This window comes from Heptranchias perlo, chromosome 4 (assembly GCF_035084215.1).
Source record: "Heptranchias perlo isolate sHepPer1 chromosome 4, sHepPer1.hap1, whole genome shotgun sequence".
Classification (NCBI taxonomy): domain Eukaryota; kingdom Metazoa; phylum Chordata; class Chondrichthyes; order Hexanchiformes; family Hexanchidae; genus Heptranchias; species Heptranchias perlo.
Genome location: NC_090328.1, coordinates 63776916 through 63789103, shown reverse-complemented (window position 1 = coordinate 63789103; position 12188 = coordinate 63776916). Strand labels below are relative to the sequence as shown.

Sequence of the window (12188 nt, the reverse complement as noted above, 5' to 3'; positions counted from 1 at the left end):
TAATGAGGGTAGTGCTTACATCTTGATAACCTTTTCCTAACAGGTGTAAAAGACTGCCTTGAGGAAAACTGTCTGCTGTTAAGGTCTAGTTGCACTTAACGTGGCCTGTCCGTAGGGAACCAAAATGTATTTCCCATGGGAAAGTAATCTAAATAGAGACATTCTGAAAATAATGAGAGACTAATTAGTTTTGTTGAGGTAAGTTAAGGTTGTTCAGTTGTGATAAAGTTGCTGTTATAGGAATATGATGTTATACCAATCAGGTGGAAATGTGACCTATTCAAGACTGACTGACACACTAACACAAGACTTTGAGATATAGACGAGAGGATCTCATGTGTCATTGCTTAGGGTTTGTCAGAGGATATGCTGTTTTATAATGACAGGAATATTATACCATGAAACACCAAATATAATCCATAATATAGTTAAGTAAATGATTTGCTGTGATAGGATATCCTGCGACAGATCCCATGATATTCACCTCAGAATACAACTTTCCCCGTCAGTTTTTCTATTCATTGCTGCTTTAACTTTTATCAGTAGTAAATCTTAAAAGCAATTTGCCAGGAATTTCCATAGGGATTCGCCAGTGGGAGGTTGACAGAACCCCTGGAGAACTAGCATAAATGGGTAAAAATAACCAGTTATGATATTCAAGGTGGGAGATCAGGAAAAGCCCATGGAAATTCTCCCCTCTTATGCTTTTCTGAGAGAAGTTTCCAGCTAATTACTGTAATAGATGCTCTTTCACCCCACCTATATTTGTAAATTTTTTCCACACTGAATGTTAACAGCCTGTAAGCAATGCGACAGAAGGTTGACTGTTAATATATTAAAAGTTTTGCGTGTGGCATGCATTAACTTTACATTAACTTTGTTGTCTTTGTCATGATTTTTGAGTCATGTTTTTGTCAACGTTTGCCTATCATGCTATAATTGCAGGCCTACCCACACTAGGTGGTACTAATCCATCTCCCGTCACACCTCCCCTCTCCTCTGCCACTGCTGTGCTTTTTATTAAAACTTAAAATGGCTTCAAAGCAACAATCATTTTCAATGGTCTCATTTTTAATCAATAATGTCCCCTTTTTTTGTCAATCAATACCTACTTCAAATGTCCTGGCTCTCCAACCCCATTCTCCCCACCTGTTGTCAGCCATATCTGGGTCCTACTAAGCTTGCTCTGCTCCTTCAGCTCCCTGCCTGTTCCCCACCATTTGTCTTTCTCTTTCTGCTTCGCTCCTGTACTATTTACCTCCCATTTGGGGAACCCTGCCCCTACACTTAAAAAGGCAGTTCCTAGTTAGGGCCAGGAATGGGCTTTCAAAATAGGAACACAGGAACAGGAGAAGGTCATTCAACCCTCGAGCCTGTTCCACCATTCAATGAGATCACAGCTGATTTGTATCATAACTCCAACCACCCACCTTGGCTCCATACCCCTTAATACCCTTGACTAGCAAAAATCTATCGATCTCAAATTTAAAATTATGAATTGAGCTATCATCTACTGCTTTTTGTGAGAGAGAGTTCCATACATCTGCCACCCTTTGCATGAAGTGTTTCCTAACTTCTCTCCTGAATGGCCTGACTCTGATTGTAAGGTTATGTCCCCTTGTCCTGGACTCCCCCACCAGCGGAAAAAGTTTCTCTCTATCCACCCTATTAATTCCTATCAAAATCCTAAAAACTCAATCAAATCATTCCTTATTCTTCTATATTCCAGGTAATACAAGCCTAGTTTATGTAATTTCTCCACTTAATCTAACCCTTGGAGGCCTGATAACATTCTGGTTGATCTGCACTGCACTCCTTCCAAGGCCAATATATCCTTTCTAAGATGCAGTGCCCAGGACTGTGCACAGTACTTCAGATGTGGTCTGACCAGGGCTTTGTATAGCTGTAGCAAAACTTCCTCCCCTTTATATTCTAGCCCTCTAGATATAAAGGCTAACATTCCATTTGCCACTTTGTTTATTTGTTGTACCTAACTACGATATTTTAGTGATCTGTGTACATGGACCCCTAAATCTCTTTGGACCTCCACTGTTCCTAGCTTTTCACCATTTAAAAAATACTTGGATTTATCCCTTTTTGGTCCAAAATGGATGACCTCACACTTACCTGCGTTGAAATCCATCTGCCACAGTTTTGAACACTCACTTAATCTATCAATGTCTTCGTAATTTTATGCTCCCGTCTACACTACTTACTATGCCACCAATCTTTGTGTCATCGACAAATGTGAAGAGATAAGCACAAAAGGATGATGCTGGTTGGAGCAAGGGTAAGGGTTCAAAAGGAAGGGTGGATAGGGCAAGGTGGGCAGTATGGAGGAAGAATTTAGCTCAAGAGTGGGAAGATGTGAAAGGGGTAAAAAAAAGGGCAGCATATAAAAGGGGAACCAGGGAAGAGCAGAAGGAAGGTACAGTTCCCTCTAGTGGCAACATCCTGAACATGGCTTGCTACTTACCGACAATTACATCATAACCCTAACAAATTGTAATTCTTGGAATGAAATTTCCATTGATATTATTTTCAAATGGAATACATATACAGGTTCTGTATGATGTAAAGAATTATTACTTGGGATTTGCCATGTAAACTTTTGGGATTTTATGTGATAGAATCCACTGGTTACAAAGAATTGCAAAGGCGAAACTTCCTTCTGAAATCAATTGAGATGTGAAGTTTCCCACTGGTTTTGCAATTATATCATCAACATTCCAACATGTTTCAGGCAGTGGGAGACAGTCCTAGTATTATCGGAACAATTTTCAATACTTAAGATAAGGGGTGTGCGGGTGTATTTATTTTAAAAAGCATTTATTATAAAAGCTACTGGAATACCTATCGTAGTGAGGAAATTTTTTGCCATGCGATAATAAGAGCTTACAACTGATGACTGATTTTCTAGCCTGGATTTTAAGTCCAGGCGAGATTTGGGCAAGTTGGGGCTAAAGCAAGCAGCAAACCACCCGGGCCCCTATGCCCATTGGGAGGCCCAGGAGAATTTAACTCCCAGATAAGGTAAGTGGTGAGGAGAGGTCTGGAGGTTATCGCAATTGGGAGAAGGAGAAGGGACACACAGAAACATAGAAAATAGGAGCAGGAGTAAGCCATTCGGCCCTTCGAGCCTGCTCTGCTATTCAATATGATAATGGCTGATCCTCTATCTCAATACCATATTCCCGCTCTCTCCCCATACTCCTTGATGCTTTTTGTGTCTAGAAATCTATTTAGCGCCTTCTTAAATATATATATAGCCCAAGGTTTGCTCATGGGGCCCGGAGGAACACTACTTACCTTAGTGGACCTCACTTTCTTTCCGACAGGTTTTACCTGGCAGACTGGACACGGTGAGTGCTCCGCTCAAGAGCCTGTTAAAATTCCATTGGGGTCCTATGTATGGATGGAGTGGGAAATGGACCTGCTCCATTCCCGCCAATCGGGGAGAGTTAAAATTGCCCTTCTTGAGTCGGCAGGAAAAGAAGGCAGACAAACAGTAGAGGCTGTGGGAAATGGGGACAAGGTGGCAACAGATTAGAAAATGCTCATCGTAGGTAGTCTCAATTTAATGTGCTTTCTTAAAGTATGCAATGCCCTTATCTTAGCAATTATTTCCTCAAATGTCACTGTATGCAAAACTACACAAGCTCTTCTGTGTTTCACATCATAAGAGGTGCCTTGCAGGAAGAGGCCAGTTACTCAGGTGACGACCCAGGCATGTGCAGATCCACAATTCTTTTACTTGCACAAGCATCAGCACAGAGACACTTGGAAGAAAGGAAGGAAGTAGCTACTGAGTCAGAAGAGCCATCACTGGTTGAAGCATTGATCACTGGTGAGAAATGAGGAGCTGATGATGAAAGAGATCTGCTCCTCCACAGAGGGTGGAGAAATAACCCACTTCGGCTGAGGTACCTCAGGACCCAGACCTCAGGAGGTCCTTTTTTCAAAACAGTCATGATTAGGGAGCATCGATCTCATGTCTGGCAGTGGAGACAGTTTCCATGCGTATGGTTGAGTGATGGACAAATGGGAGGAGTCCACTTCCTGCATCTGCAACACAATGCAGGAAGTTTCCCATAACCTCGATCATAAGTTCGGAAGTGGGGATGTTCGCTGATGATTGCAAAGTGTTCAGTTCCATTCGCAACCCCTCAGATAATGAAGCAGTCCGTGCCCGCATGCAGCAAGACCTGGACAACATCCAGGCATGGGCTGATAAGTGGCAAATAACATTCACACCAGACAAGTGCCAGGCAATGACCATCTCCAACAAGAGAGTGTCTAACCACCTCCGCTTGACATTCAAAGGCATTAACATCGCCGAATCCCCCACCATCAACATCCTGGGGGTCATCATTGATCATTAATGATGGACCAGCCACATATATACTGTGGATACAAGAACAGGTCAGAGGCTGGGTATTCTGCGGCGAGTGACTCACCTCCTGACTCCCCAAAGCCTTTCCACCATCTACAAGGCACAAGTCAGGAGTGTGATGGAATACTCTCCACTTGCCTGGATGAGTGCAGCTCCAACAAGACTCAAGAAGCTCGACACCATCCAGGACAAAGCAGCCCGCTTGATTGGCACCCCATCCACCACCTTAAAATTAATTCCCTCCACCACCGGCGCACCGTGGCTGCAGTGTGTACCATCCACAAGCTGCAATGCAGCAACTTGCCAAGGCTTCTTCGACGGCACCTCCCAAACCCATGACCTCTACCACCTAGAAGGACAAAGGCAGCAGGTGCATAGGAACACCACCACCACCATCACACACCATCCTGACTTGGAAATATATCGCCATTCCTTCATTGTCGCTGGGTCAAAATCCTGGAACTCCCTACCTAACAGCACTGTGGGAATAACTTCACCACATGGACTGCAGCGGTTCAAGAAGGCAGCTCACGACCACCTTCACAAGGGCAATTAGGGATGGGCAATAGATGCTGGCCTTGCCAGCAATGCCCACATCCCATGAATGAATTTTTAAAAAGCCATGACTACAGGGGATTACCAATCAACCATCCTGATACAATTCTTTGTATCATCAGGGCTGACATGGTAGATTGTCACATGGTGAAAGTATCAAGGCAGCTTCCTGGGTGTCTGGCATTGAAGTGCAAGATAAGCTGAACATACTGGCTCACATTAATAGAATGAAAGCCATTCCTGTTCTTAAAATTGAGGGAGTTGCCATATGGGGTTTTGAGTGCCACATGTGTTCCCAACAATTGCTGCTTGCATCTGTGAAAACATGACAGGCTGTAGAACTGGCCAGCTCTCTTTCTGGCTGCTTCCATTGAGATGGATATGAATTTCGCAGTCCTTATGAATAGAGCAATGGTGAGCAGCTGCTTGTCCAATGTACAAAGGTCACCTGATGCTGCCTGGAAGGATCCAGTTGCAAAACAGTTCAAGACAGTGGAGACTTTGACTGATACAAACAATGCTGTTCTCTTGGTGGAAGCACATGGCAAGTTTTGACCCAGCAATTGATATATTTCCCCAACAATCTCTGGGTTGGGAGGGGGGGGGTGGGGAGGACAATTTTCTGATGCCAGATGGTCAGAAAAGTCTAAGTAAGACCTTTCTGGTGAGTGGGTATGAACACATAGTCAGGCTGTAATGCACGATTGTAAGAGCATCCAATTTAGTCTCTTCCATGTCCTCATTCTTCTCTTCAGAACAAAAGAATAGAGGTATTCCCATTAGTAAATGCATGTCACCAATGCAAGGTAATATTTTGAGCAGAGATGAGCGAAACTAGCAGCAAAACCTATGATTGAATTTCTAAAGTATTAAAAAGATCGACATGCAGGCAAAGTAACACCAACAGTAATGCAGCTCCCACTTATATAGTAGCAGTAATTATTTGGAGCAGGTTTGGGGCAAAAGTTGGAGTGGTTAGCTCCATTTACTCTATTTACATAAGGTGGATCAGGCTCCTAGCAGATCTTAAAGGGATCTGGCATGTTATTTGAAGGATTCAAGTATAGTTTCAAGTATTTGAGGCTGTAGCCTCTAAGAACCCTTTTTACTCCTTTTACTCCCACAAATTCATCCCAAAACAAGCAGTAAAGGAGTTAAAAATCCAGGCCAACATCTCCTGAGCCTCTGTTCAACACAGTCAGGCTCCAGTTCCACTGCTGCCTTGTACTCCATGCTTCACACGTGCAAATCTGAACTGTCTATTTCCCCCAGGTAAATTTCTCTGGATTGGTGCGCAGGAGCAAGTGGGCAAATGATAGCATGGGTGAAGATGTAAAAAGCAAATACTGCAGATGCTAGAAATATGAAACACATAGCAGGTCAGCCAGCATTTGTGGCTTGGAGAGAGCATGAGGGGAGTTAGAGAAGAAACCAGAGAAAATTCAGCAGTAGGCAGGGGAGAACCCTGGGGGAGGATTAGCATAGTGGGCAAGGGGAAGAGGGAAATGTGGCAGAGGCAGCTCAATGGATGGTCTCAAACATGGTGACAAAGAAGTTCATGGGCTTCTCGCAGTTGTTGGACGTGAGTGTGGAGAGGTCAGGGAGAGGGGTTAAGGAGATGGTTGGTAGTTCAGAAAAGAAGCCGGAGGTTATCTCTGCATTCCAGCATGATCATAGAATCATAGAAAGTTACGGCACAGAATTCAGCCCATTGCATCTGTGCCAGCCACAAAAAAGCCATCCAGCCTAATCCCACTTTCTAGCCTTGTAGGTTGCGGCACTTCAAGTGCATATCCAAGTACTTTTTAAATGAGTTGAGGGTTTCTGCCTCTACCACCCTTTCAGCCAATGAGGTCCAGACCCCCACCACCCACTGGGTGAAATAATTTCTCCTCAACTCCCCTCTAATCCTTCCAACAACTACTTTAAATCTATGCCGCCTGGTTATTGACCTCTCTGCTAAGGGAACTAGGTCCTTCCTATCCACTCTATCCAGGCCCCTCATAATTTTATACACTTCAATTAAATCTCCCCTCAGCCTCCTCTGTCCCAAAGAAAACAACACCAGTCTATCCAATCTTTCCTCATAGCTAAAATTCTCCAGTCCTGGCAACATCCTCGTAAATCTCCTTTGTACCCTCTTTGATGCAATCACATCTTTCCTGTAATGTGGTGACCAGAACTGTACTCTGGCTGTGGCCTAACTAGTGTTTTATACAGTTCCAGCATAACCTCTCTGCTCTGATATTCTGTGCCTCGGCTAATAAAGGAAAGTATCCTGTATGCCTTCTTAACCATCTTATCTACCTGTCCTACTACTTTCAGGGATCTGTGGACATGCTCTCCAAGGTCCCTCCCTTCCTCTACACCTTTCAGTATCCAACCATTTATTGTGTATTCCCTTGCCTTGTTTGCCCTCCCCAAATGCATGACCTCACACGTCTCCGGATTAAATTCCATTTGTCACTTTTCTGCCCACCTGACCAGTCCATAGATAACTTCCTGCACTCACTGCTTTCTTCCGCACTACCAACTTTTGTATCATCTACAAACTTGTTAATCATGCCCCCTACAATTAAGTCCAAATCATTGATATATATCACAAAAAGCAATGGACCTAGTACTGAGCCCTGCGGAACCCCACTGGAAACAGCCTTCCAGTCACAAAAACCCCTGTCGACCCGTGATCCTGGAATCCTGGAGAGCAAGGCCCTATAGTTCTTGATGTGGTCCAGCCAGATCTGGTGCTGGATGGCTGAACCAGTTGTGCACTAGATGCACTCAACTCTGCAGCCTGGGACTTCAGGGAGAGAAGATGTCTGCTACACGAGGGGGAACAACCGGTTGAGCAAGAGTAAGAGATTTTTGGGGACAAAGGCATCATAGGTGGAAGAAAAGGTGTGGATGAGCAGATCAACCAATAACTGTGGTGAATGAAGGACTAAATGCTGGGCAGTTGGGAGTTTGAAAGTACAGTTGTAATTGACTTGGGGGAGAGTTCATTCCAGGAGCAGATGCAGAAGGAAGTGGGGATTGGAAGGAGGAAGGGCAATGTGGGTCATGAGAGATACAAGGAAGTAGTTAGAGATGGCCTTGTCTGGAATTGAGACTATAAGAGTAGGGAGGCCACTTGAGGTGGCATGATCGAAGGGGTGGCTGTGAATATTGGCAGGAGAGCTTATACGGAGGGAAAGGTTAAGGGAGGACAGTGAAATCTGAGAAGAGGTGGCAAGGCAAGATTGAAATCACTAAGGATGAGATGTCGCTAAGGGTGGAAAGGAGGGAGGATATCTCAGTGAGAATCTTGGGGTGGGTCTTGGAGGGTGGTAGAGAATGAGGATTTTAAAGGAGCGGCGAGGAGGGTGGATCAAGTGTTATCAAACACAGGTTCTTACTCCACAGTACTGCCAGTCCATAGAAACGCCATTCCACAGAACCACCTCCCAATGCTGCCAAAGCCCAACATCTTGCCATAACAACTCCAAGAGCTCACAACCCTATCTCTACTACTACTAAACCACATATATCTACCTCCAATCTGTTGCATGCTGCCTACTTTCTTCTTGTATATCCTATTGCTTCAAAAAGGAACGTTGTAAATATAAAATACATAGGTAAAAGGACATATAATAATAATGAAGGACATTCATTCATGGTTTTCATGCAAAAATGGACAGTCACAAAATTTGGGGATGAATTTCCACAGAGATTCTCCCACTGGTTCACCCTAACTTTGACAGAAGAGCCTCAGAAACCACAGAAAACACTATAGAAGATTTATATTTTTCAGTCACTTACACAGTTTAAGCCATTAAATAAAATTTTGAGCTAATGGTTTGTGGTGAGTTTTTTGCATTACTGAGAAGGGGTAACATTTGCATTAGGATTGAAGGGGGATGTTAATGAGATATTTTGATTCTTGGTTTGGACACTGCAGCCAGAATCAATCAATAAATCTGTCAGTCATGGAGCATAGTGAACGACCATCTATTCAAGGTACATGTCATTGGAGACTGGATGAGGGGAAAAATCTCTCTGATGCGGCATTATGCCAACAACAGCTTTAGAAAGAATTACAAATCCACTGTTTTGGGGACGAGGGAAGAAAAAACAGCTAATAAGTAGAGTACTTGCATTTCAAGCAAATGCTACAAATCTATGGTGGAGGTTGGAGCAAAAATAATTATATAATGTAAACAAGTGAAAATAAGAACTTTAGGGGAGGAAAAAACACAATTAATTGCATCTTAAGGAATTATCATGAGTCGTACGTAAATAGTATTCCAAATATTGGTCTAGAAATTCAATTGCACACAAACATGGGTGCATAGGGGTGGGGCGCACACTGCATGCACCTGTTGGTGCTGCAATCTCATTATCATGAGTCAGGCTTGTAGCTGTTAACTGGCTACATGCCTATTTGGCAAACCCCAATCCTTACTTGAGTTTAGCTGACTCAGTTTAAATCAGCGCTCAAACCTGAGACTTTTCTGGTCTATGAGGATCCATAGCACATAACATGGTACATTTACTCATGAGTCGTCAGACGAGCCCACCCTCCCACTGTCTCTGCCTCTACTCTTGAAGTACTTGAAATAAATTTTGCCTCCTGCAGACCAAAATAGGCTAGCAGTGAAATGATTTCCATTATATCAAAAACATCCAAGTTATCATTTGAAGGAGAATTGAATAGAAACATTCTTTGGAAGAGTGATACCCAGTTGTACTGCATGTTGGGTTTCAAAACAAAATATGGTAGCCAAAAAAATCATTGTAGGCTTGTATGTAATAACTGAAGCACATAAATTTTTGTGTAGTTGCACAAAGTAGCAAATCACCAGTGTAAAGTAACCCACCTAACTGGAACCATATTGGCATTTTCTTAGATATCAGGAGTTTAATCATCAGGCCAAAAAGGTGTGATTAAGGACATATTGTAAACAATTTTACAACACCAAGTTATAGTCCAGCAATTTTATTTTAAATTCACAAGCTTTCGGAGGCTTCCTCCTTCGTCAGGTGAACGATGTGAAAAAGACGAAGGAGGAAGCCTCCGAAAGCTTGTGAATTTAAAATAAAATTGCTGGACTATAACTTGGTGTTGTAAAATTGTTTACAATTGTCAACCCCAGTCCATCACCGGCATCTCCACATCATTAAGGACATAATTAGCAGAGTGGCCAAAGCAGAAGGGAAACAAAAATGGAATGTGAGAATCTGAACAGAAAAAAAAATGGATGAGCTGAACGGACTGAATAGATTTTTCTATTTCCTACCAACTTAGATTCTTACCTTAGATGTGTACTGCAATGGAAACCAAATCCCATGGAAGAAAGCCAATAGATGCAACTACAGAAAAGAAAGGGCTGGTACATAGCAGATACAGTATGTTCAGAGTATCTCCTAAATTACATTTTCAAAAAAAGTATACAAAAGTATGATTAACCCAATCAAAAATGATTTTTCAGCATCAAGTAAGACCACTAAGATAGAAAGTATGCGATTTTCCCATTTGGAGCAGGTGGTGATGTATTGTACTTACCCTGATCAGCCATTTGTGATGAAGAGCTTCGAGCAAACAATTCCTCCATCTGGCCCTTTTGCTCATCCATAGTTAAATGTGAATCAGAGAGTCCTGCTCTGGCTTGTTCTTCAGTAAGTGTATCCAGCACTTCATAACCATTGATTTCACCTGTATCAGACTAATATATGCACAAATAAAATAAAAGTTATAAACATAAGTCAAAGGCATGTAATATAAAAATATTCTAGAGTGAAAGAGTTACTTTCAACTGATCGGTGGCATGAATTGAATCCTCCCAGCTAAAGGCCTCTCACAGAGGCTAAGCACTATAAGCCTTTTGACTGGGGAATAAACTAAATAAAAATGAAAGGGAAGTTTTAAAAATTGCAATTCTAATAAATCAGGAATGATCAGAATATCACATGGTCTTGTTATTTCAAATTATCTTGGAATGCTGATTTGGGTTGTCCTGTATATTGATAATTTTACAGGATAAAGCTTGCTGAATTAAATCTGGTTATAAACATTTAATTCACAAAATATTAAACAGGGGTAAAATTTAAACGTTTATATATCAAACAATAAAACAACAGTCATGTAAGTTCAAAGTGATGTTTATTTAAACAAAAATTCAGGGGGAGGTGTTGGCAATAATTAGTTCAGAGTCTGCATCAGGCACAGACTGCTCACTACATTTAGCCACAATATTGCAAAAAATATAGCATGGGATGGTCAATTACTAACTGTGAGAAGTAATTTGAGAAAATAGTAATGGGTCATCACTGGTATGAAAGCCTATATATTATATAGCAAACTCAAAAGAGTGCCACTAATTAAGTTTAGTTTGTATTGGTAAATCTCCACAGATCAAAACAATAGATAAAGTACAGAACTATAATGTTCAAAGGCTATTCCATCAAATTAAAGAACAAACATTACTGCATGTAATGGCTATTTGGAAGGCAGCATAGTACTGCAGAGCAGTGGTGCTCTGACAAACTGCACGTGGCAGTAAAGAAATGCAGGTTCAATAATCCATGCAGTTCAGTTGCCTTCCTACAAGGAGAATGGAAAATCATGGGAGAATCATTCCTGTGGTGATGTCCTGGTGCACAGTTGACAACGGCATTAGGTTGTCCACTGACTCAACTGCAGTTGCTGCCTAACCCAGAAAGATTGGGGGAGCTCGGAGTTCCCACAAGCTCTGAGTATATGCAACTACTGCAGTTAAAATTATATAATTAAAATTGTTACTTTGGAATGATTCCAAAGGACATTTTAAATAGCAAAAACTAAGTTAAAAGATTTCACAGCTGTCACCTGATTCAGCGATTGAATTGCTGTCTTCAAATCATTCATTGATCTGTTATCTGTCCCCGCCAAAAACTCCGTTCTCTAGTCACCGACTCCATCCCTCTCCCTGGCCACTGTCAGAGACTGAACCAGACCATTCGCAACCTTGGGGTCCTATTTGACCCTGAGATGAGCGTCCGACCACATATCCACTCCATCACTAAGACTGCCTACTTCCACCTTCGTAACATCGCCCATCTCCGTCCCTGCCTCAGCTCATCTGCTGCTGAAACCTTCATCCGTGCCTTAGTTACCTCTAGACTGGACTACTGCAATGCTCTCATGGCCTGCCTCCCATCTTCCACCCTCCATAAACTTCAGCTCAACCAAAACTCTGCTGCCTGTACCCTAACTCGCACCAAG

At 42.4% G+C, this 12188-nt stretch overlaps 1 protein-coding gene across 1 annotated transcript in view; it reads right to left on the bottom strand.

The window, feature by feature from the left end:
* Window positions 1–12188, bottom strand: part of LOC137320635 (uncharacterized) — a 42173-nt gene that overhangs the window by 11777 nt on the left and 18208 nt on the right. Inside the window, exon 3 of the mRNA XM_067982315.1 lies at window positions 10491–10650. Within this exon, the coding sequence (XP_067838416.1) occupies window positions 10491–10650 (160 nt within the window). The remainder of the gene's footprint in view (window positions 1–10490; window positions 10651–12188) is intronic.